Source organism: Oryza sativa, chromosome 1, assembly GCF_034140825.1.
Source record: "Oryza sativa Japonica Group chromosome 1, ASM3414082v1".
NCBI classification, from domain to species: domain Eukaryota; kingdom Viridiplantae; phylum Streptophyta; class Magnoliopsida; order Poales; family Poaceae; genus Oryza; species Oryza sativa.
In genome coordinates, this window is record NC_089035.1 from 8,137,091 (window position 1) to 8,162,516 (window position 25,426).

Here is a 25,426-nt window from a genome sequence, read left to right on the forward strand (position 1 = left end):
TATATAATTTAGGGGTAGAGATTTCTGATATTAGATATTAGGGACCTTAGACAGACTCGACGTAAAGTTGAGTTACGTTAGGCGAACTTATTCCTTTCCTCATCTCTCGAGTCCTGGGCCACAATCTGTGGGAAGGTCTCAGCGATTAAGGCTCGTTTGGAGCACTGGAAAGATTTGTGAATCCTGACAGAATCGAACTGTCTCTAACTATTATCAAACTTATGCAAAATCCCAAACCAGGCAGTTTTTGGTACACAAATAATCTGCTCACTATCATGGCAGCTAGCAAAGTTTGCTTCCTGTACTTATACAATCTTTGGTAGCTCGATCGCCAGAAAACAATCGCCTTAAACATCGATCTGAGAACTGGATTGCGCAAAAACAACACTTGAGTGAAAAAAAAAAGTCTTCAACTAACTAAACTAAGGACCTACTATGTATATACTGTATGAACACATGTATACAGTACATGATATTCTGTACGTATACACGTGCTAATCAACCGATCATGCAGTAGTGTTCTTGGCTTGCTCCAGCAGCTTGACAACTTCAGCCATGGTTGGCCTGTTGCAGGGCTCAGACTCGAGGCACTTGTCTGCCACTTTGAACACCAGCTTCACCTCCTCCGCCGGGAACGACGACTCCAGCGCGCTGTCGACCGCGTGCTCCTCCCTCTTCTCCTCCATCGTCTCCTTCACCTGCACGTACACACCGATTACCCATGTTGGTATGTTACAAACTTAATTAATCACGTTATTATCTTGTTTTAATGATTCGTTGATTAGGCCCAATAGTAGTACGTTTGACAGATAATTAGTATACGCGTATTTAATTATTCATTGATCGTGCATGACTTTGTGGTTTGTAGTACCTGGTGATGATTGGTCACTGCTAATGAATGATCAGTCTCAGCAACAAAACACTGTAGATGATGTGTGTACGACATGAAATGAAATGGATGGAAAGCTTTTAAGTTCTGTTTGACACGGCTCTGGATCTAAAATCTTTTAAACTGGGTATTTTTAACTTCACAAATATATGAATTCGAGTATGTGATTACGTTGATAATATTTAGATAAAATCATTTTGTTTCATTTTAAATGAAATATAAGATTTTAAACTTTATAACTTAACAAACAAACTTTAAATCTAACGCGGATATAGAATCTGGAGCTGTGTGATCTTACCCAGGTCACTAGCCTCGTGCCGTTCTCAAGAAACGACTCGTCCGTCGGCCTCATCCCGGTGAGGAGCTCCAGCAGCACCACGCCGTAGCTGTACACGTCGCCCTTCGTCGTCGCCCTCCCGGTCTCGAAGTACTCTGGGACGCACACAACATGTTCGATCAAATGACTGACAGTGGTTCAGAGAAGCTGGTGATGAGGCGAGGTGAGGTGTGGTGGTCGGACGGAGACGGACCTGGGGCGAGGTAGCCGAAGGTGCCGGCGACGACGGTGGTGACGTGGCTATGGTTGGGCTTCATGAGCGTGGCGAGGCCGAAGTCGGAGACCCTGGCCTCCATGTTGTGGTCGAGGAGGATGTTGCTGGACTTGATGTCGCGGTGGATCACGTGCGGGATGCAGTCGTGGTGCAGGTACGCGAGCCCCCTCGCCACCCCCGCCGCGATCTTGTGCCTCGCCTCCCACCCCAGCGCCCTCCTCGTCTCCTCCTTCCCTGCAACCACATCAAGAACTCAGGATTTCCATGGACAAAATCGCCATAGCTGCTTCGAGTTCTGATGTGTATATGTACCGTGGAGGATGGTGTCGAGGCTGCCGTTGGGCATGAGCTCGTAGATGAGGAGGTTGAAGTGCGGGGCGGCGTAGTAGCCGCAGAGCGGGACGATGTTGCGGTGCTTGATGTCGCCCATGGTGTCCAGCTCGCGCTCGAACCCCCGGTCCATCTCGGCGCTGCCGCGGCTCAGCTTCTTCACCGCGAACGCCGCCTTCTCGCCGACGCTTAGCCTGTACACCGTGCCGTACCCGCCGGAGCCGATGATGTCCTTGTTCGAGAGCCCCATGATCATGGTCAGGAACGACTTGGGGCTCAGCGACTGCATCGCCGCCGACCTGAACATCACCATCTTGCCACCTACAGTACGTGATGATCAATTGATCATTCGCATCAACAGAGAAGAATTCAGCAAGAAAAACAAGTCAGAATTAATCTCTGTTTTTTTTTAACCTGTCAGGCTGTTCTCGATGATCCGTTTCTTGCGAGCCCACTTCTTGTAGAGCAGGAAGGAGATGAGCATCTTGGACACGATGAACAGGATAGAGCAGATTGTAATGTAGAGTGCAACCATGGTAGTATGCATCTTGCAATCCTGAAGAACCAAGCAGCAGCTGCAACTTTGAGCCCTTGATGACTATATCTATATGCAAAAAAAAACTATATTCCCCTTGAAGAATTCAGTGAACCCTGAAGTCTGAACCCAAGAAATGAACAAAAAATCAAGCTCTCCAAAAAGGGCAACAGAGAACAACAACAAAAGTCACTGCATGAGGCTGTATGAACGAGCTGTTCTCAGCTCGGAAGCAACAGAGATGAATGAGGAGGCCTTCTTCACTGCTGCATGGGCTCAGCTGCTTTGGAATCAGCAAGTTGTGGCGATGTGATGTGAACATCATGGAGATTGGACACACATGTGAGTGCTGTAGAAGAAGCACAGGTGTCTCGATGAGCAAGCAGTTGGGCAGGATTGCATGGAAAAAGAAAGTACATTGGCCCCAATCAATGGGGACTGGTTGGATCATGTGAATGGCAGGCAGAGTCATCGCTCATGAACACCACCCTTTTTATTAATGGGCGTGCCAATCCTAATTTAATTCTGCTACTGTTTATCCAATTCCTTTTGTTAATTTCACTGTTGTTTCTTTCATTTTTGTGTAGTATTTTCCATGAGGTTTTACTTTTCAGAGAAGGTAGAATTCTACTAGTAGTTTCAGAGGTAACATCAGAAAACAACCGCATAGTTACTAACTTACTACTGAATATCCAGATTAGAGATAATATTAGAAATTTAGGCATGAAACTATTTTATTCCTTGGATCTTTTTCTGTCTATTGTTAGTCAAAACGTTATCGAAGCTTGCGTGTACTAATTTTGGCGGCTGACTCTGAAACTCGAACGTTCACAATCACAAAGCCAGCAGTTAGATGGAAAAGCAATTTCTAGTTTGGCAGTGTCGGTGAGGTAGGGCTCGATTAATTTGTCAGTTTGAAGAAATTTGTCCTAAGCTGATTCAATTCGTCAGTTTGTGCAATGGTGTACGAGCTAAAATTGTTGAAAAGGCTGGCCTTGACTAGCTTCCAAGAAAATAGGGGTGTTAGCTGCCTTTTCCCCTGTGCTGTGTGGTTGTAATCCTGGAGCTGCACAAGGACCCTGCCGCCTGTAGTAGTAGCAACATCTATCAAACTTTTGTTTCAAATCACGTGATCAAACTGGGGAAGAGCTGGCGAATTCTGGACAATAAGGCAACGCGTTGTATGCATAATTGCATGTATGTGTAGTTTTTTTTTTTTTGAAAAAAATGGTTTTCTCACCTAAAGGGGATAGTTATGATAAATTTTAAAATAAATTTACGATAAATGTACTATATACCTATATTTTTTAATAATTATCTATATTGTATTTTAGATGAAAATGTAGGCGAAGGGACATCCCCTCGAGGAAGTAAAAACAGTCTCCATTTTTTGTTCTCCACTATTGCCATGCCTATGCGTTCCAATAAGATCTGGATGAATATGCATAGGAATGGTTTTATATATAGGTTGGGTTTTTTTTATCTGGTTTATTTGGTGGATTGATTTTCACACGAGAATATTGGTTATTGTAAAGTGAGTTTTTTTTACATGGGAAAGTGAAATGGTTAGGGTGGGGAGAATGGATGACTCCACTTTTACCATAATAAAGATAAAGCTAAGGTGATAATTGTAAAGTAGATTATTTAGTTTAATTCTACATTTCTAAGCACTGATTCTGGGTGTTTCTTACCAAACTAGCCTAAGTAAAATACATCAGGAGGATATCAATGACCATCGACCAACTTTGATTATATCATGTTTATTTCCAGTGGTTGTGTTATACACCAATTAAATATAATAAAATAAACTTAATATAATTTTTTTGTGTGGCTTTCATAAAAGTAGTTTATTATTACCTCCATCTAAAAATATAATGGGTACATGTATTTTAATATTTAACTCTTCTAATATATGACCAACAATTAGTTTAATATAAACTATACACCACTGTCTAGCTAGCCAGAATTTAAGTTTTTCTTTGGACAAAAGGAGTATTTGAAAATAATATCATTGAATTGAGTTTCGAATGTACTTTCCTATGATTATGTTCTACAAAGGTGATTTTACAGTGTTCTTAAAGAGGTATCAAGGGTATCACATTCTTTCTAGTGTAAAATTTAGTATCTCTTGATATCTCCGGTATTTGGAGGTAAAAAATTACTAATATTGGAGAACTGATCTTTGTTCGGATGGCAAAAATCACATTAGTCCCGGTTCGAATAGGAATCGGGACTAAAGAATATGTTCAGTTCTGGTTTATAAGCCCAACGACACTTTATGATCTTTAGTCCCGGTTGGTAAACACACCAACTAAATATCATTTTTAGTCCTGGTTTAATTGTTGTCGAGCCGTGTCAAGCCACCAATGATCTTTGACTAAAGATAAACACTTTAGTCCAGGTTGTTTATACCAACCGGAAGTAAAGATAAAAAAAATGGAACGAGATAGCCGAGCCGCATGGGCTTATCTCCTCGTCGTCCTTATCTTCTTCGCACGGCTGAGACAAAGAACCCCCGCTTCGCCCTCCTCCTCCCCCTCCCCTCGATCTCTTCATATGGTTGAGACTACGGCGACGGCGGGCGGCGGGCGCGCGCTCCTCCTCCGCATCCCTCTCGCTCCTACCTTACCCCTCGCCGCCACTCCCCCTCCTCCTCCTCCTCTCCCTGGCGGCGCCACCCGTTTCTCTAATGCCGTCTTCTCCTCCTCCCCCCTTCCCTCCGTCCTCGATGACGACGGATGACGGCGACCACCGTGGCCAAGAGTAGCGAGGAGGTGCCCCCGGCGAGAGGGCTTCCTCTGTATCTTCACCCGCCGTTTCCACATGGCCCAGAGCGCAAAGGAGAGGGGGCCGGGCTAGGGTGCGGAGGCAGGGCGGCGCACGACGATAGGTACATTGTCTTCTCTCCTATACTACGTCTCATCTTGTCAGTCGTCACGTTCTTGTTCTCGATCCGAGTTTTTGGTTCGCAGGATTTTGCATTTTTCTTTTCAGTTCGGCTCCCGATGTGGTGTTCGGTCGGGGTGCTTCATCGATGGACCGCCACCCGCCGCTTGCCATCTCCCCGTGGAGGCTCCGTCCACGCTCGCTGCTCGCCGTTTAGGAATTTGGTTGAGATGAGCGGATCCATGTTTCTTTTCTTCCCTAGCGGTTGTTCTTGATGTGCTAGTTTTTTCTTGTATAAATCCTAAGGAATTACCTAAGGAATGGTTGATTATATTGGTTGTTGTGCGATGCATCGATGCATATCTTTTTAGGTATTTAGGGATGGATTGTTTGGTCCGATACAAGCAGCAAAAAAAAAACAATGAAAAAAAGAAATAAAAAGACCTTTAGTTTCGGATTGAATGTTCCGGTTTACAACCCAGGACTAAAGATGAGTTTCTCAGTAGTGTTAATTACTTGATAAATTAAAAGTCAAAAACTAGTTTTATATATCACGCTAATTGTAACCATCTCTTATATTTTGGAAAAGAGGAAGTACTATATTTCTCATAGGAATCTTGGAATATCCCAAGAATTCACTTTACAGACAGGGCGTTTGCACCGCAAAATTTCACTAGTATAAAGCTTTGATATATACGTGCATGTACATACAGCTGTCATATATAGTATATATAGCTTTAGTACGCAGTTACACCCACTACTTATATATACTGATCAACTGATATATATATATATATATATATATATATATATATATATATATATATATATATATATATATATATATATATATATATATATATATATATATATATATATATATATATATATATATATATATATATATATATATATATATATATATATATATATATATATATATATATATATATATATATATATATATATATATATATATAGTGCTCTTGCCACTTTGTGGAAGGCTAGCTAGGCCCCATGGGGTTTTAAGCCATATATCTTTGACCTAACTAAGTGACCAATCCAACAGGAGATCGGCGACCTAAAATTGATGGTTATAATTAATCTTGGCAAACCATGCATAGGCACTTATAAGCCCCGGAATTGTTATACAGGTCAGGATATATATGTTGTGCTCTAGAAGACCCCTGTGCCCTTCATTGCCGCAAAAAGGTTCCAGCGAAAAATTTGAATGGCCATGATCCAAAACGAGGGTCTGAATAATTTGCCATGCAATGCAAATGCAAGGCCGTCTTTTGTCACCTGAAAACAAGCTAGCTAATTCCCTCCGTTTCACCATGTAAGACTTTCTAGCATTGTCCACTGTATGTCTATACGTATGTGGACAATGCTAGAAAGTCTTATATTATAAAACAGAGGAAGTAGCTTATTAGCTGTACCCAACTCTAGCCACTACATCTTGCACCGAACAGACTTCTCAAAAGAAGATGATCATGATGATTAAGGAGAGCATTAAGCTATTAATTATCACTTACAGTCGATCGATCGAGCCGTCCATCTCGCAACTGTATGGCGAGCAGGACGTACGAGCCGGTACTTTTGGTACGACCTCCTCGATCACATGTACTAATCAGTAATCATTATCCATCTATCCTCCTGCTCGCCACTACAGTACTATACGTACCTAATTAGGGGGTTTAGCCCCTCTCTCCTAAACACCCCCTAAGCTACCTAGCAAAACAGCAATAGCATATATATACACCTTCCGGCGCAAAAAGGATCAGCTTTTATATACACGAATGTCTAGCTAGATTCGTATATAAAGATTAAGTTTATTTTAAACAGATGAACGTATATATACTCTCAGTATGTACGTAATCTCAATCTAATCCGTACGTGTCTTGTTTGTTGCCGTGGCAATTGGCAACACACAATCGATGCTCAGCTCAGCTCGCAGCAGCTGCAAGCACACGTTGCGATCAGCAAATCACCTGAGAATGACCGGTAGAGATCAACGGCCGTCCAGATCAGGTGATCACTAGCTGAATTGCTTGCTCAGGCATGCAGGGGCTACCTGGGCCTCTCGTACGCTAAGCCCCTGCGTGCGTGTCAGCTTGTCATTGTCATAGTTGGGTAATGGGTATATATGTTTTTTCACTTTGCAGGAGAAATTAAACCGAGAGTATATTCGGGCAAAAATAATTTCTGGTACGCTCGAGATCAACCGAAACCGCCCTGGGGGAGCCGGACGAACTCCCAGTCGGCATCATTCCAATTCCAGCATATGTGCAACTGACGCCCAAAATGAATCGTTACATCGACCCTATCACACCCGGTCGGCCGCCACCATCTTCCCAAGCAAATTTACACCCATATCTCTCTCTTTGGTAAATCTATAGCTACTGTACTATATATACATGCACACACAAGTGTATGTTACAATGTAGCCATGTAGGTGACTAGGTGTAGAGCCTCTGTTCGTCCGTGACAACTTTTACGGTGGTCCCTACTGGTCGTAGTAGAACTGGTGCGGACAACCCCATAGCTTTTCTATGGTTTTGAACTTTGAGGAGCTAGGTTGAAGTAGTAGTACTGAGGCTACCAGCTAGCGGGCGAGAGGGGGGCAGGAGAAGGGGTCGTCGTGGGGGAGTAGGTCGTTGGTGCGGAGCACGGTGAATACCATGAGAGCGAGCGTGACGGCTACGGAGAGGATGGCGAGCGCGAGCATGAGCACGCTCGCCGCCACCTCCCTCACCTCCTGCGCGTACTCCGCCGCCGCCAGCGCCAGAACCGTTAGCGGGAATGAGTACGCCCACCACGCCACACTGAACCGCCGCATCGCCCTCTTAAACAGTGTCGGCCGCGACACCTGCATCATATCCAAGCTATTAGTTCATTTATTTTGTTTTTAAGTTAAAATAAAAATAATTAACCATGCTTCATGACATGCATTATTGCTTTCTAAAGATTCGTCTTTTTTTTCAGCTAAAGAGAATTGTTTATGGCTTAATTGCTAACTAAGCATGATTAGTTGGCCGTGAGTCTGGAGGCACTGGCACGATACACACACATGCATAAATATATATTTTAGAGAAAGAGGATGATCAGCATACGTGGCACCCTAGTGGTATCCTACAGTCCTACACGATCCTAGTTGGATCAGTTCTTTCCCAGCCACTAAAATTAATGAAAACGAAAAGCAAAAAGGAGATAGATAGATGCAGAGCTAAAAAGCTGAGGGAAAAAAGAACCTCTCAGCGAAATGGATGGAGCAGAATTTGATCATTTCGAGAAAATGCGCATCCCCCACTTCTCTTCCCCCATCCTTTAGTTTTCTCTCGCAATATCTATAAACTCTACCTATATCATGCATCTATATAGGACTTCTATTTTCATTGTCAAATGCATCCTAATTTCTAGGGGTTAAAGGAGGAATCTTTGTTGAAAGTTTTGGATCAATGGAGAGCACATGGTGCTGTGGTTCTTTTAGAAATGAGAATTTTTATGATCTTTAAGAATACTAGAAACAAATGCCCGTGCTTTGCAACGGGTAAATGTTATTTTAATCTTATTATTATTATTATACGATTTAGATATGGTGAAATTCACTGTAAGAATTTACTTATATTTTTTTTTAGAAAATCATAAGCTGTAATTAGGAGTCTGACTTTTGTCTCAAATTAGATTGCAAGTTTTTTTAAAGAAATTTCTTATCCGACTCCTTTTGTATTTTTAAAAGCAAACAAAATTAAAAACCGACTCAAACAAAGATGACGTACCAAAACACCGATAAAAATATTTTCAATTTTTTATAATAGTAGAGATAGAGATATGATACTAAAATTTTACATTATTTAAAATAAGATACCTCTCGATATTTTTTAAAATGGTAGAGTTACCCTTTAGAAATGGAATTTATCTTGAGCGTTGGATAAAAAATGGGACGGTTTGGATCGGATGCCATGCTGACTCATCACGTTCATCCTCGGCGTTTGCGTGCAAATGCAATATAATGGCGTAAACGCGAGGCTTTTGCTGTGGAGAGCTAGCTTAATTACCAGGGAGGCGAAGAGGAAGAGGGAGAGGAAGAAGAGCATCTTGCAGCAGGTGTCGAAGGAGGCCGAGATGGCGTCCCAGGCGAGCGACGCCATGCTGGGCGCGGCGAAGAAGAGGAAGAACACCGGGCGGAGCATCGCCGGCAGCGAGTCGGAGCCGAGGAACCGCTGGTACAGCGTGACGAACAGCACGAGGTAGTGCGCGGCGCCCACGGCGAACATGGCGACGGCGCCCTCGTGCCACCCCATCCTCGCCGCCGCCCTCGCCGTCACCAGGTTCCCGATCACCGTGATGTGGCTGGCCGGGTTGGCCACCATGGACAGGAACTTCCTCCCCCGGGTGAACCACTGCCCGTACACCTTGACGTCGAGCGCCAGGATGGGCAGCGAGAACGCCCACCAGAGCGCGCGGTAGGGGCGCGCGTCGGGGCGGAGGAGCAGCGGCGGCGCCGCCTGCAGCAGCAGCAGCCAGGAGATCCACGGCGCGAAGAGGTAGTTCATGGCAACGTGGTGCCTGAACTCGGCGCGCACGGCGGGGAACCGGAGGAGGCACCGCGCGGCGTAGAGCGCGCACAGCGCCACCAGGGTGAGCAGCGCCAGCGACCAGAGGAGGACGAACGCCGCCGACGGCAGCGACCGCACCACGGGGCCCAGCGCCCGCGGGTCCGTCGACGCGTCGCTCAGCGTCCGCCACAGCAGCGCCTGCCCCGACAGCGCCAGGCTGATCCGGAAGTACCCCGCGTGGAACCGCGTCAGCATGCCAAACCTCGCCACCACCGGCGCCGCCGCCGGCTTCGTCGACGCCACGCCGCCGTCGATGGACGAGGCGGCGAAGGGTTTAAGCGAACGGGACGAGGTATCCATGGCGACTCGACTCGATCGATCGATCGATCAATGTCAGTGGAGAATGTGTTGCGTCGTGTTAAGCTTTTGGAAGTGAGATGGGTATTTATAGGGGGGTACGTGACACTGTGACGGCTAGTGTTGTGAAGCCAGGGTGCATGTGGGTGAGGCGGTAACCGAGGGTGGTTGTTTCCTGCAGGTTTTAATTGATTCTGGGGTTTTTTTTCTACTTTTTTATTTTTTTGGGGTAGCAAATAGGTTGATCAGCTAGCTGAAAGATGAATTATGCTGTGATGTGAAAGAAGAATGCCTATGCAATGTGGGCAGGTTACTTCTGTGGTAGAGACTGGGCTTGTACTTTGGGAAACTATTCTTGGCTTATGTTTCCTCTGATTTGGGAGCTAGTTAGCCCAGTTGCTCTGATTTGGCTAGTGTTGTCTACAATGTTTGAACATTAATTCTTCACTATAGAGGTTAGTACCTCGAGGTATCTGAATTTTACACTAAATTTTTTGGTACCTTCGTTTCAAATCTTACACTAGAAAATATGATACATCTCAATACTTTTTCAATGATGATAAAATCAACCTTCTAAAATATATTGCATATCCATTCCCTGCCCCCCGTCTCTCTCACTCTCAAAAGTTTTTGTTTCTTGAAAATTCACTATATAAAATTTATTACTAACAATTGAAGTAAAAATATGTGTTTAGTTTGATGGATGTAATACCTTTATATTCGTATTTAAAAATAATTTATACGATATTAATTTTGCAATTGTTAATAATATATTATGAACTAAATTAATGGTCAATATATATAATGGTGGAGATCATATAAAAAGCTAGTGTAATACACTTTCTATAGCTTAAACAATTCACTTTCCTCTCTCAAACTATTTTGTTGGATCACTTATCACATAAATATTTTTTTCTCGTTTTCCCTCCTGAGCTATTAAAAACTATTCAATTAGCAGCTTAATACCATTTTTCTTCTTTTTTTCTCTTTATACAATTCGTAATTCAATATGCAATTGTTTAGCCATAGATGACACCATTGTCAATGTTTTGAAATATTTTTAATCTTTTTCCGTAACTGTTCGCTAAAATTTTAAAATCTCAATGTTTAAATAAATATGTCTCGGTGTGTGCTTCCAATCCATGCAAAATTGCAAACCTTGGTAAAAAGAATACTTAATAAGAGATAATAAGTTGTAATGCACCTAACAACCCTACTAAATTTTAGTGCGAGGCATATATAGGACAGAGAGAAATAACGAGAGTAAACTAAACCCTTTAATAGTTTAGGGGAATAAATGAGCAAAAGAAAATAGCTTAAGGGTTAAGTGATCCGGTAAAATAGTTTGAATGAGTAAAATAGAATTTTTTTTCCTATTTTTAGAAAGGAGTTAGCACTATACTACATACTAAGCGTTATTTCCACCAGTTAGCAAATGGATGAAATTAACACCACTGGTACCGCTACGTGCTCGTTAAGAAACTGTAGCCAATTAAACAAGAAAACATCACATCGTCGTACAGCTACTACTCTCTTCTATAGATATAAAGGATTTTGGACGGATGAGATATCCCTTATGTTCTGGGAAACTGTAGCCAATTAAACAAGAAAAGATCACATCGTCGTACAGCTACTACTCCCTTCTATAGATATAAAGGATTTTGGACGGATGAGATATCCCTTATGTTCTGGGACAGAGGGAATAGTAGTTAATTAATCTATCCACACTTCTCCATCGGACAGATTAAAATTGCTACTAGGTACAACTCACTCTCAAGCCTCCCCCAAAAAGGTGATCTCTGTGCTGATCGATCAGAAAATCCACCGATTAGTACATAACCTAATTATTAACAAGGTCGAATCACGCCGTGTATATATATACCGGAAATTTTATCCATGATCAGCGCTTGCAGCAACAGCACGGCGCACCTCGACTCCAGAGTCGTCGTCGGAGTCATCGTCGCCGGCCGGTCGCCGGCGACTTTCTTTTAATTTGCCTGATATCGCGGAGACACAACCGATGGAAAACTAAAGCACGCAGCAAAATATGCAGGTGCAGGCAAGCTAGCTAGCATGTCCACTTTGGCGTCGCATTGTGGCCTCTGCAATTCTGCATGTACACGGAGTGTGACAGACAGAGATGAGGTTTTGATCACTTGCAGATATGAGATATACTATCCTATCTCTCCAAATCCAATGGCAACTACTTCACCGGCAGTGGAATTGGACCAAAAAAACGGTTAGCACGTCCTATGATTGTGTGCTAGTAATGATCGAGTCTCTGATTCATCACTTGTCAAATTTGGGCATTCAGTGAGGATTGACCGTGCTGATAAGCATTCAGGCAAGTGGTGACTGGTGTGTTGAAAAGCTTGCATATAATGCACAGGATGTATATGCAGCAGATTCAGGAAGTCATGAGAAATATAAGAAAAAAATGGTAATAATTGCTTGGTGTCAAAATAGAGATTTTCTTACATTAATGAACTATTTGAAAATGTGCATTTGTTTTTATTTCTAGAGAGGGCCTGAATGGTGAATCTGCATAGCAATATATATATATATATATATATATATATATATATATATATATATATATATATATATATATATATATAATGTGGATTAGGAGATTCTAAGAAGATTTCTGGTGATGAGTTAGTGCACACGTCATATATACGGCTCGATCACGACCTGAGTAGAGTGACCAAACAAACAGCACTTGATGGGATAATTAGGTAGTAAAAACTTAAACGCGCAGTTGGCGATATATATTATCAAACCGTCCTATCCGTGCCGAATATATGTATATTCAGCAAACAGGCTTATCAGAAAACGATGTTTGGCTAGCTTCAGTCAGACTGAAGAGCTAGCTAGCCAGCAGGATAACCTATCTGCAGTTCTGCACTTTGCAATTTGCATGCGCATATATATATATAATTAATCTGCAGAGATGAGGAAGCTAATGGTGGGGATGTGAGTGGATCCAGCTGGTTGTAAAATCTGTACACAACAAAGTTACTCGCCGCCATCTGAAATTCTGAATTGCTTCTTTGGTTCAACGCATTTGGAGGAAGAAAAGGGTAGTTTCCTTGCACGATAAAATTGCCATGAAACAAGCAAAAAGCGATCGGAATACCTGAATCATGGTGGCGATTTTGACCTGAAAGGAGACGGGGACGTACGCAGTTACACATTGCTTCAAGTTGCGAAAAATGTGTAGAGTCGCCCTGCCGTTTTTTTGACAAATTGACCCTTTTCAAAAACTTAATTCGAAACTAACCCCTGTCAAAAACTTCAACCAAAACTAGGCCGTCGGCTCAGCGCCAAGCGCATTGGCGCTGAGGTTGGCCGTGTCAGCGCCAACGGGACTGGCGCTGACATTGTGCCACCGTGGCGGCCGGGCCGATCCCCTAGCTGACGTGGCAGCTACCTCAGCGCCAACCGCTTCGGCGCTGAGGTGCCCAACCTCAGCGCCAAGTAAGTTGGCGCTGACCTTGGCTACTTAGAGCCCGGCCGAGGCCGCCCCAGCCAGTTCTTCCTCCGTTTTTTCCCCAGCCGCCCGCCTAGGGTTCGGTCGCCACCGCGTTCTCCTCGCCCAATCTCCCCCAAAAACCTCTCTAATCGAAGGTGATTTGTGCGGCATTGAGTTTGGGATCGGAAGAGAAGGTAAACCCCTCTATAAACCCTAAGTTCCCCAAAGTTTTATTGGATATTTTGCATTGTTTTGGTTGTAGACGTGGTTTGATAATAGTTGGCTAAGGATGGATTATTAGATGGATAATATGGGTGGGGATGAAGTGTGGAAGTGGCATATCTTTATCTATTTGGTGGCACAATGTCAGCGCCAGTCCCGTTGGCGCTGACACGGCCAACGTCAGCGCCAATGTGTTTGGCGCTGAGGCGACGGCCTATTTTTGGTTGAAGTTTTTGGCAGGGGTTAGTTTCGAAATAAGTTTTCCAAAAGGGTCAATTTGTCAAAAAAAAACAGGTCGCCCTGCATGGCTACGTATATACGAGATTTCTAGTTAGGCTTATATATACAGCCAGTAGCACCGTTGCAAAGTTGCAGTAATATGTGGAGGTTTCGCCTTTTGTAGTCTTTACACGCATGTCAAATGTCAAATTAGTACCTGTTATCACGTTTGACTTTTGTAGGTATCGTCCAACGGCGGAGCCTAATACAGGAGTATTTCTTATCTTAATTACCTACTAATTAATTAGATGATTCTATACTTAAACAAATTGTTTGGGGGGACGGCGAGTTCATAAATAGTTATATTTTGGAACATATAAGTAGTATATATAAATTTTATATATTATGATAGTACTTTGCAAGACAAATATATATATATATATATATGTGTGTGTGTGTGTGTGTGTGTGTGTGTATAACCATTTTTATGTTTTCTTTGGTTAAAACTAAACATTTTAGTATCAAAAGTCTGTGAATTGTCTTAAGCTTTTAATATATCTGATGCTTTTATCCCATCAAGTAATTTTAATTCGTTGGATTCCCTAAATAACTAATTTATTTGGACTAATGGATTAATTATTAATGAAGATGCGAATAAAATTCTCTAATTTTAATAATATATATTGTAACGGTAGTTTAATTTGACTGAACAATGGAATCAAGAGGTCAAAGCAGATCACTTATTGGTCAATTCAGCTGATAGAAGGCTTTGACCTACCTACCATAAAACCTGCAAAACCTTTGTTGCTACCCCTGTATTGTGCGCATTTATAGATGGCCTCTGTCATCCACAAGAAAAATGTATCAGCTATAGATTTCGGACGTCTAAACATTTTAAATTTTTCAATCACCTAAAATTGTACTATCAAAGGCTAAAACTAAAATACTAAATAATGTGTAATTGCTGTTTATTTTCATTGTGATCTTTGCTAGTCTATATGGATTTAATTTAATGTTGTATCAGCTTGAATACTTTTATATTTAAGTCTTATAATGTCGTTTTTGATTTGTAAATTTGTTTTATGCTTAGGTTGAACAATTAGTTGCTCAAACTTTTTATCTCAAAGTGGTAGGTGATAGTACTGGTTAGCTAGATTTTTCAACTGATGATATAAAATGAATACCGGTTTGATGGTCAACAATTCAAATCGTTTGATCAAATCTTGTTATATATGCCATATATTTATGATAACGAGTATTTAAATCTCCCTATAATTTTTTTTCTGTTTTAACCGAAGCTACATAATGGGGTTAGCGGGAGGCTTCTATGTACATATGCGACAGATAAAAATCACTTACTCCATTTTTTAATATAGATAATGTTGTTGATTTTTGGATACACATTTGATTAGGTATCTTACTTAAAAAAATTGTATAACTGCATAAGATATAAATTATGTTTAAAATACTTTAAACAATAAAATAGCTAACAACAAAATAAATTATAAATACCTAATTTATTTTAGTAAGACGAATAATTAAACGTGTGTTCAAAAATTAATAACATCATCTATTTAAAAAAAGAAACTTCGACAATTCTTAGTACATCGAGATAGATACATAATAATCGAAGGTATCAAATTCTACGTAAAAAAATATAAGTTTGCCATATTAAAAAAAATGGAAATGGTATATATACGGTACAGAACTAGAGAGCGAGGATGGAGAGAATTCAGTAGTACCCAGCAAGTACGTAGTGATCCTACGTGGATTCCTCGTCGGAGTGGGGCCCAGTAAAACCAACGCACGCACTCAGTTCGATCTCTTTTTACTCGTGTCAACATCGTACGCTTGCGCGCCGTTGCGCGCGGACACACACACCCACACCCACACCCACACCTTTGGTTGTGTCATGTGTACCGAAAAAGATCATCCGCTGCCGCATGGCTCAAGGCGGAGGCGGAGGCGGAGGTGGAGTGGAGGCCGCACAAACCACACAAGTTGTGCGCGCGACCTGTGAGCCAGCACTCCCCGACTCCCGGCCCGGCCGTATGTGTGTGTATACACCAGTGTATCGCGTTCTCCTCGTTCGGTGAAGTGTTAGGTTCCGGCCGGAAATTAATTAACCAAACGAAACGAAACACGTACGCGCCTTCAATCTCTTAGCCGGCCCGGGACGACGTACGTGCACCAACAAATCGATAATGCATGGGAGATCCACAACTGTAGAATGCCTCTTTTCTTCCGGTTCGTAACCCCCAATAGTTATGTGCTGCAAACCCGGAAAAGGAATCCAGGATGACGATCTTTAGTCCCGGTTTAAATACTCGGGGAGTAAATATGCATCTCTACTCGTCAAGCCCCTCCGCGCCGATCGATGCCTGCCGCGCAGTCCTCTGCGCCGCCGCCCGCCGCGCCTCCCCGCGTCTGCCGCTCGCTTGCCCACTGCCGCAATCGCGCGTGAGAGGATAGGATAGAGAGAGGAAAGGGAGAGGATAAGAAAAGAGAGGAGGAGGATAAGGGAAGAGGTGGTTCCTAGAGGATAAGTCCGATAGATTATATACTATGCACCAATTTTTAAGTCTCCTCTAACCGGGAATAAAAAGAGTAGGGGGCGTGCACTTTTTCGACTAGAACTAAACATCATAGAATAGCTGTGCGGTTTTTAACTGGAGCTAAAGATGATATTTTTAGTCCCAGTTCTTTTAGGAACCAGGACTATTATGATTTTTAACCGATCCAGCAAAGATCAGTTCTCCAGTAGTGATCAATCAGCTTAATCGATAATGAGGCTGATCTATTACAGTGTTTCTGTTCCATGCAACCGCAATCAACGAGCGAACGAAGCATATGCATGCCAAAGCAAAAGGAGGCAAGGATCTGCAGATTGCAGATCGAGCCGACGTGGAACGTGAGGCCATCAGCAGCCGTTGCGCCGAGCATCCACGGTGCCCGGCCAGAGGCGGGCACAGGGGTGCGGACCTGCGAATCTGCGATGCGTCTGCCTCCCCGTACCACTACCAATGCAAGTTGCCCAGAAATGCCAAAACCCAAAAAGCAAGCGGATGATGCAGGGGACGGGGCCACCGGTAGCTGTGCTGTCTCGGCGGCGGTTCAATTCCCCGGGGTTACATCCACTGCACCAAAGCGGCAAAATGTGCGTCTCGTGGATTCTTGTAGTTGTACTTAATTAGACGAGTAATGGGGTCCGTTTGGATTCAAGGGACTAAAAATTTAACCATACAGAATCTTACCATTTAAAAATATTTAATAAATTTTATGTACTAATTTGCTAGATGAATATACAAGGTATATTAATCCATGATTAGTAAATGATTACTATAGCAAATCATGGATTTCCCCGCAAAAAAATCATGGATTAATTAGGTTCATTAGATTCGTCTCGTAAATTAGCCTGGAGATTATGGAATAAGTTTTGTCAGTAATCTACGTTTAATACTCTAAAATATCAAGATTCCGGAGGGCTAATATTAGCCCTCCGGATCCAAACAGGGCCATGGAGATTTCGAGCCCGGCCATCTGAGCATATATATTGCCCGTGTCCATTTCTCCTACTGTTGTGAACTCGTACCACATACTATGTTTTATTAGGGCCTCTCATTGTTTCGCTTGTGATTATTAGTTAAAATTTGAATATTTAGATTTAAAATTGAAGTTGATTTTGGATGTTTTCACCGAAGTTTATTTTTTAGCTTTTGCTTTTATATCACTGAGAACACGTATATAAAAGTTTTATTTATAAACTATTTTTCGTTTACAAATTGGCTTATCCCCGAATAATAAGTGTGTAATCGAAATTAGGTGGTGTCGCACACTCGCGGCCTCGCGCGCGGTCGTGCACTCGTACACTTGTCTCTGTTGATCTCGCTCTTTAATTCCGTGTATTATCTTCACGTGTTGTTTTGATTTCTCTCATGGGACGCTTTCAGTGCATAGTACTACTCCAGTATATAGCTGTGTGCCTGTGTTTAGTGATAAGTGGTGGGCGCGTGCAGCTAGCTAGCTAACTGTGGCATCAGCATGCCTGCCATCATGTGCATGCGCAAGCAGATCTACGAGTAGTTTGATTCGAAAATGCGCCAAAAGGCACGCAATTAAGAAACTATGTGTGGCTTCTTATTTGGAGAACACGAGTTAATTGAAAAGGTAGTTAATTCTTTAATTGATCCACGGATTTTTAGCCCACGAGTTTTATCTTTCGTTCATCTGGAACTGATAACTACACACTAACACACATGACCCCCTTTCTCTCAGTTTTAAGTGTTGATCGGTCGGCGATCGATCGCTGCATCGGTGGATGCAATCAGGCACGCAAGGCCCCATTTTAGCACCAAATCGATCTAACCCCATGAAAAAAACGATGGATTTTGTTGTAGCAGGGGGCCAACGCCCTTCCTCCTATCCGGTCAAAACACCAAAGCGATAATTCCTGGAAAGTTTCTAAGTATAAAACAGAAAAACACACTTAAGTGGGAAAACACTCTCGAGCAGTAAAACACTCCCTGGTGGAAAACACTCTCGAGGGGGAAAATACTCTCGAGTGGGAAAACACTCTTGAGTGGGAGGACGTACCTGAGTTTGTTTCTCACCATTTGCATGTAACCTATCTTGTTTGGAGATGAATTCTAAATACATGACAGGTGAACCTTGGCGGCTGGGAAGCTGGTGAAGAACGTGTGAGCCCCTAAGCATAGAAGACATTCGGCTAGAGAACTCGAAGGAAAAACGTATTTCGAGCTAAGAATGAGTCGAATAGAAGATTCTGTAGGGGCCACTTCCCAACCACTCTTGCCAGCTAGAGCCAAAAGACTATAATGACCCTGAGAATGTATCATAATATCCTTAGGGTTGCTGACATGGCAAGGGCATTATAGGAAGTTCACTAAAGCCCATGAGGGCAGAAATGTAATGTCACATGTAAGATCGTATGCTATAAAAGCCGGTCAAATACTTGTAGCAAGACAAGACATTTTTAATATAAAAGTAATCCTCAAAGGTTGTGTTTGTTGTTTTGAGCTTATTTCTAAGAATAGACAGGAAAACACTTCTTTTCGGCCTATTCCCGATCTTGTTCGTGACCAAAGGTCACAACAGATTTGATCAAAAGATAGTGCTAGTGTTGCATACACATGCAAAGCTTCCACAGCTGGAGGGAGGAAGTTACAAAAGCGCTCCTTGGTGACAATACTCTAATGACTAATACCGGCTTCTGCGCGCGCTTTACCCCCTTTCTTTTCCGATCAATGTTAGAGGTGATCGATCCACAAATTAAAGCTAGCAGCCAGCAGGAGATACTGCCTAGCTACCTACTTAGCTTATCTGAAACCATATCCTGAACAGCGAAAGCATAAGCAAGAGCATGCATCGATCGATCGATATATACGTATGCCCAAATTAAAGCACGGCTAGCCTGCCGCCCCGGCCGGTTGGTCGATCTATCGGAGAACAAGTTGTTGGCTTGTTCCCCTAGCTGACGCGCTGCATGCTGAGTCAATGTAGCTACGTGATCAAGTTATCACGGTCAGCTTCGTCGACACGAGGAACCGATACCGACCAGAACTGGGAGAGAATGCATGGGTGTACTACAGAATTAATGATGGATTATATTCTCCGAGATCACCGTGCTTTCTATCCCTCCAGTTATAGGCCAGACAGGCGCAGATTATTTCGCCAGCATCGTGCATGCATGCATCCTAGCTCGGTTTCGATCCGCACCATGCTAGCTCTGCTCTGATCCGTTCGTTTTCCCGGCGATTTGCGCATAGAATCCGGGCATCCGTGACATCTGGTGGTGTGGTGGTGGTGATGGAGACGCGAATTGGCAGGAGCGACGCGGGTTGGTTCCCCGCGCATCGCCGCGAGGTGGGGCGTCCAGCGTCCAGCGTCCGCGCTCGCTTGATCGGATCAACGAGAGGCATCGGTTCGTAGCTGCGCTGGTTGGCTGGACGTCTCAACCGATCGACGCGCGTGTGCCGGGGGTACAATGTTGCGGGCCTTTGCGGCACGAACGATGCGCGCGGTGTCGTGGGGCTACTAAATTCCACAGGTCCACCGGCCGGCGACGGCTGTAGCTAGTGCCTCGCGGCCGCGGTGCGTGTGGCTGTGCACGTCGCGTCGTGCCGGGAGAGGCCGGGGCATTTTCCGCTGCGGTTGGGACGGGAGAGGCCAGGGGCGTGCCATCGAGCACTACTGGAGAAAAATGATCTTTGCTAGATTGTTCAAAATCCACAATAGCTGGTTCAACTAAAAATTCACCCGAATTCAACTTTACTCCCGATTATTTTACTCATTACTAAAGATGCAGTTTCTCCTATAGTGTAGGATCGGCAACGACCCGAGAGAGATCGAGAGGCAACACACGAGGTGAAATTAGCAAATTCGCCTTTTTTTAATCAAACATTAGCGGGCCAACAAATGGGCCTCATCCGGATTTCGTTGGATCAATTTGGGCCGAATCTTGAGGTAACCAGACTACCAGTGGGCCGGAGTTCAGTAGGGCAGGCCGACAAACGTATGTTTTAATAGTTTTGCTATATATTTGTTGATAATTTTTTCCCAAAACTTTGTCAGCTGTAAATATACAGTACAATAATAGTGTAATTATATCATAACTTGTATAATTATAGTACAGCTTGTATGTAATTTTTCAAATTCCCACGGTAACATGTCATTTTCGTGAACCGGAGGTCATGGGACTTGCTAGTGTGTGCCCCGTGAAAAACGTCTAGGGGTTTTCCGGTTAGCTCCACAAGGTGATAGGCTGATGATCTGGATTTAAAGTCTCATCCATTCTAATTATTTAATATTAGATTCTTCCTTAATATTCGTGTCATTTAGTGTGTGCCATGTGATTTTTGGCTTTGTTTGACCGCCGGCTTTCTAGTTTCTTCGTACAATCAAGCGAGGGTGCCGGCCACTGTGTCAAAAGGGGAAGCATATTTTGCCCATTAGCTGGCATTAGGGCTTATCAGTCTTAATCCAGACCGAGTATTTCTAATCTAACGGTCATCCAGCGGATTGGATTGCACGCAGCAAAGGAGCTGATCTCCCACGGGCGACCGCAAGTATATTTTGAGCAAGATGTTTAACAAATTGAATCTCCAGACACTTGAATTCAATCAACAAATCCAAAGGAATATTCCAGTACAAACGAATCATCACCATTTCATCACCCCAGTTCCACTCAAAGAATCGTACTTTCAAAAGGAAATTATTAAAGCACAAACCACAACTCGCGCGTGAATCGTGACAGGCATGCATGCATGGCCCCCGTTTGAATACTTGTTACGCCCTTACGTGCGTACGTCTGCGTCTTCACCTTTGCACAATGGCGATGCCCATCCATCCAACACGCACGTACGCCGATCGAATCGAATCGCCGGCGATCGATCAGTAGCCGGCCGCCACGGCGTGTGTCCGCTCCACCGGGACGGGGCCGCGGCTCCCGCTGTGGATCGCGAGGACGTAGAAGAGCTGCGTCGCCGTCAGGACGATCGTGAACGCCTCCATGGTTCCCTGAATGCCAAACTCCCAAGGTTTCAATTCACAGACCATTCTGAAAGAATTAATCTGACGAAATGGGGGGAAGAATTGATATGGCCGGGAGATCATCTTACCAGCTTCGCGTTGCGTCTGTCGAGACTGATCTCCTGGCACGCCAGCCTGCAAAATCCATCGAATTAACAAGGGCATCCAAATTTGTGTTATTATTACTCTCTCCGTTTTAAGTTATAAGACGTTTTAATTTTGGTAAAAGTCAAATTACTTTAAGTTTAACTAAATTTGTAGACAAATATAGTAATATATATAATACCAAATTAGTTTCATTAAATCAATAACTGAATATATTTTCACAATAAATCTATCTTAGGTTAAAAATATTATTATTTTTCTCTACAAACTTAATCAAACTTGAAGCAATTTAACTTTGACCGAAAGATACTAATATTATTCTACATCGTCATCAAACTCTCAAGTAAATCATGTAAGTGTAAATATATACCCCATGGCAAGGACGGTGAGCGCCCAGGCAAGCAGGCCGGTGGTCGCCGCCGGCTGCAGGGAGTAGTAGTTCCAGTGGCGGATGTGGCTGAACCCGACGAGGCCGGAGGCGATGCCGACGACGCCGGCGAGCAGCGAGAACACGACGAAGAACCCCGTTGCCCAGTTGCCGATCGGGAAGAACATCGGGTGGAAATGCGCCGGCAGCCGCAATCCCGGGCCTGCAAATTAAATCATTCACCAATGAACGAAATGATCGAATTCCCTATACTGACGAGAAACTTTTCTTTGATGAAAGCGCAAAAGGATTGCACGCCAATATATTAGAAGAAAAAAATTATATTACACAAGTACACAACGCAATCAGACAAACCAACTTATATTAGGGGAAGGGAGAAAAAGCAAAATTTAAAAAGACTAAAGAAAACTACAACGACTAAACATAACTCCAAACAGCGGGAAGATAGTGACGGAAAGATTTAATTTAGCATCTTGTATCGTTACCTAGGATGAAGCCGCGATCGATGGAGATGTTGACGGCCCAGCCGCCGATGATGGCGAGGATGACGTACATGCAGAGGTTGAGTATCAGCAGCAGCAAGGCTACGGGCTTCAGGGTTTCGGCCATCTCTGCAACCTCGCTAGTACCTGCTAATTAATTAACACGAACTGGGGTAATCTCGCTGATGATAATTCTAGTACCGAGATCAACTGCAATTCCCCTGATGCTTTCAGAAGCTGGGACTTGGCTTCCCAATTTATATGCGTCCACGGCGCATTGCAACGAGATCGGATTTGTTCTTTGCTTGCCTCTCTCCCAGGATTAAGAACAACTCACAGTGATAGCTAAGCTCAAAAAGCGATGGAGTTTGGGACTTGCTGGCGAAGGAAAGGAGCTAAGCCGAGTTCTTGGGTGTACTTTTGGTCCGTGTTGGTGTTCGTCCTCCTGATGCGGTTAGGTATGTGTACGGGTACAGACGACGCATATTCGATCGGCCATGTTCGCGGTAAATTCATCCATTGGTTGATTCTTTCCGTTGTGTTCGCCGTTCGGGGTATAGTAGACTTGTAGCTGGGAATTAAGCCCAGTTTGTGTTGGACACGGGCCGGGACGGGTCGGGCCGAGTGGGCCATCGATATACAGTACTGGGCCGTGGGGTTGAAGGACGGGAGACGAGCCACTCCCCGCCATGTCAACACGTATAATCAGGGGGCGGAGGCAGGCGTAGGGCAGCTAAGGCTTTGAGCCCTAGGCCTACCTCCAAAATCATGGCTAAATTATGTTATATCACAATGTAAATTTAAGAAAAGATAAACAACTCACTAATTAAGTTTTACTTTAGCCCTACTCTTTAGTAATTTCTAGCTCCGCCAGTAAATAATGTGGGTACTTGAAATGCTTCTTGTTTGTGTTGTGTGTTACTCCTACTTGAACCGAACTACACATCCAGCATATTTAATTACCTCGATGATATGATGAGCGTATAGTTTGCGGTGCAAGATTAAGACGCCGGAATCACTCCACTCATCTCAATGCAGCGAATCTTATGCGTTCTTTCATCGTTCTGTGTTGTTTTCGTAAGAAGCAATCGTGCGTGCGTACATGGGCCGCCTGCGCCGCCTGTATCAATCAATTAATACTAACAGTTAGGGCGGATCCAGCATGGCACGGTGGGGTCTCAACGCTCACTCAGGATTCCTAATTTGCGTGTACGCGCCGCGAGCGAGCACTTCTAGCCCACACGGCCTGTATGCGCAGTGCCACCAGCGCTGATCAAGATTTTTTTTTTCATAGCGGCATGTCTAACGTAACTAACTCTTTAAGGGTAATGATGATAATTAATGAAAGATTTTTTTTCTTTTTTGAGACTTTATTACTAATAGATAGAAAATTTTTAAGTTACATTTGAAAACTTTTGACTTAAGATTTAAACTTTGAAGTCAAATTTTAAAAACTTTCAACTTAAATTTGAAAACTTTCAACTCGAGATTTGAAACTTTCGACTCGAGATTTGAAAACATTTGACTCAGATTTGAAAACTTTCGACTCAGATTTGAAAACTTTCGACTCAGGTTTGAAACTTTCAACTCGAGATCTGAAAACTTTCAACTCAAAATTTAAAAATTTTCAACTCAAAATTAAAAAATTTTCATATAAAAATCGAAAACTTTCAACTCAAAATTCAAAAACTTTTAACTCATAGTAGTATTTGAAAACTTTTAAGTTGATATTTTGAAAACTTTCAAATCGTATTTTCAAAATTTTCAAATCAAAATTTGAAACCTTTTAACTCAAAATTTCAAAATCAATTGTTTTTATTTTTTATTGAGAAATTACTGTAGCATTTTCAATTCGTTAATCACTTTAATATAGCATCATGCGCGTTGTTTTCTTTCGAGAAAAGCGCTAAGCGCTACTAAAACGAAGGTCCGCGTGCGCGCGACTTATCGTCCTAGCGGGTACGCGCGAGCTAGCCACCCCTCTCAACCCTATGCTATTGGTGTGGGGATCATGAGAGCCCCACATAGCGTACACAAATTGTTTTGTCATATATAGATGGAAAATAGGCTATAAAACTTTGCTCTTTTTTTCAGGTCCTCATGCTATTTCTTTCTGAATCTATCACTTAGCAGCTTGATCCGTTAGTTAATCATCATGAAGGTTTACAGTTATACTAAATACTTATTGCAGCCTTAATGATGTGTCCTCCAGGTTAACAGCTTAGACGTAATCGGCCGTACGTTATGTACAGGTTAATTACACGTACTACGAAATAGGTCGTTTCACACACAGGGTGATGAGATAGAGTGATCTTGGAGCTAGACCCAATCGATCAACATCGATGCATGATATGATCGAAATAGCCTGGATTCTCATGCGTGTTGACGTGTCGTCTCTCTTGTCTCGTGCCTACCTTAATTTGTAGGAGTACTACATACTTTTGTACGTGCATGCAGTTAACAGTTAATCACACGTACACGTACGCCGTTCTGATTAATTATCGGTCGTTGATCGCACGCTACGCTTGATGTACGCATGCATATATGCTTTACTGGCATGAACATACGCAATGAAGTGTGAATCGCACTGGTCAAATTTGGCATAAACATAGATCAAATTAAGCATTTCGGCGTAAAGATTTCTTAATTCAGTTCCAAGCAGCTAGATTCCTTTTTGAAGCCTGCAGGGCACGCATTTGTTAGGAGTACGTAGTACGTACGTGCAAGGGTATCGGAGAAAATTAAAAAAAGGAAAAGAATATAATATTATTGGACCGGATGAATTCTGAAGAAACACTTGCCCAAACTTGACACACTTTGAGTGCAGAAGGAAATTAAGAGACGAAAACTGCCTTTAAGTGAAGAGAAATGTAAGATCAA

The 25,426-nt window shown here is 43.0% G+C and overlaps 3 protein-coding genes and 1 long non-coding RNA gene across 4 annotated transcripts; 1 reads left to right on the top strand and 3 right to left on the bottom strand.

Moving 5' to 3' along the window:
* Positions 1–244: 244 nt before the first annotated feature.
* Positions 245–2,769, bottom strand: LOC4326761 (receptor-like serine/threonine-protein kinase At1g78530). Its single transcript, XM_015775525.3, has 5 exons — positions 2,185–2,769; positions 1,753–2,091; positions 1,420–1,674; positions 1,188–1,321; positions 245–698 (listed from the first exon to the last, which is right to left on the bottom strand). Exons 1-5 carry the CDS (start codon positions 2,315–2,317, stop codon positions 507–509), a joined length of 1,053 nt encoding a protein of 350 aa, XP_015631011.1. The 5' UTR covers positions 2,318–2,769; the 3' UTR covers positions 245–506.
* A 2,031-nt stretch (positions 2,770–4,800) lies between these two features.
* On the top strand, positions 4,801–5,543 carry LOC136353659 (uncharacterized). Its single transcript, XR_010737037.1, has 2 exons — positions 4,801–5,195; positions 5,278–5,543. It is a non-coding gene; the product is annotated as an uncharacterized lncRNA (long non-coding RNA).
* Positions 5,544–7,411: 1,868 nt separating this feature from the next.
* Positions 7,412–10,166, bottom strand: LOC9268673 (S-type anion channel SLAH1). Its single transcript, XM_015766524.3, has 2 exons — positions 9,250–10,166; positions 7,412–8,060 (listed from the first exon to the last, which is right to left on the bottom strand). Exons 1-2 carry the CDS (start codon positions 10,108–10,110, stop codon positions 7,797–7,799), a joined length of 1,125 nt encoding a protein of 374 aa, XP_015622010.1. The 5' UTR covers positions 10,111–10,166; the 3' UTR covers positions 7,412–7,796.
* Positions 10,167–21,127: 10,961 nt separating this feature from the next.
* LOC4326763 (membrane protein PM19L-like) lies at positions 21,128–22,797 on the bottom strand. The gene is made up of 4 exons (XM_015787317.3): positions 22,550–22,797; positions 22,047–22,266; positions 21,661–21,706; positions 21,128–21,559 (listed from the first exon to the last, which is right to left on the bottom strand). The coding sequence occupies exons 1-4, from the start codon at positions 22,671–22,673 to the stop codon at positions 21,434–21,436; spliced, it is 516 nt and encodes a 171-aa protein (XP_015642803.1). The 5' UTR covers positions 22,674–22,797; the 3' UTR covers positions 21,128–21,433.
* Positions 22,798–25,426: the final 2,629 nt, after the last annotated feature.

Coding starts and splice junctions, on each gene's coding strand:
- LOC4326761 (XM_015775525.3), bottom strand. CDS start 2,317: ATGCATACTACCATGGTTGCACTCTACATTACAATCTGCTCTATCCTG. Junction 2,092..2,184: donor CATCGAGAACAGCCTGACAG/GTTAAAAAAAAA, acceptor CACGTACTGTAG/GTGGCAAGATGGTGATGTTC. Junction 1,322..1,419: donor CTTCGGCTACCTCGCCCCAG/GTCCGTCTCCGT, acceptor TGTGCGTCCCAG/AGTACTTCGAGACCGGGAGG.
- LOC9268673 (XM_015766524.3), bottom strand. CDS start 10,110: ATGGATACCTCGTCCCGTTCGCTTAAACCCTTCGCCGCCTCGTCCATC. Junction 8,061..9,249: donor TCTTCCTCTTCGCCTCCCTG/GTAATTAAGCTA, acceptor GATATGATGCAG/GTGTCGCGGCCGACACTGTT.
- LOC4326763 (XM_015787317.3), bottom strand. CDS start 22,673: ATGGCCGAAACCCTGAAGCCCGTAGCCTTGCTGCTGCTGATACTCAAC. Junction 22,267..22,549: donor CGATCGCGGCTTCATCCTAG/GTAACGATACAA, acceptor TTTAATTTGCAG/GCCCGGGATTGCGGCTGCCG. Junction 21,560..21,660: donor ACAGACGCAACGCGAAGCTG/GTAAGATGATCT, acceptor TTTGGCATTCAG/GGAACCATGGAGGCGTTCAC.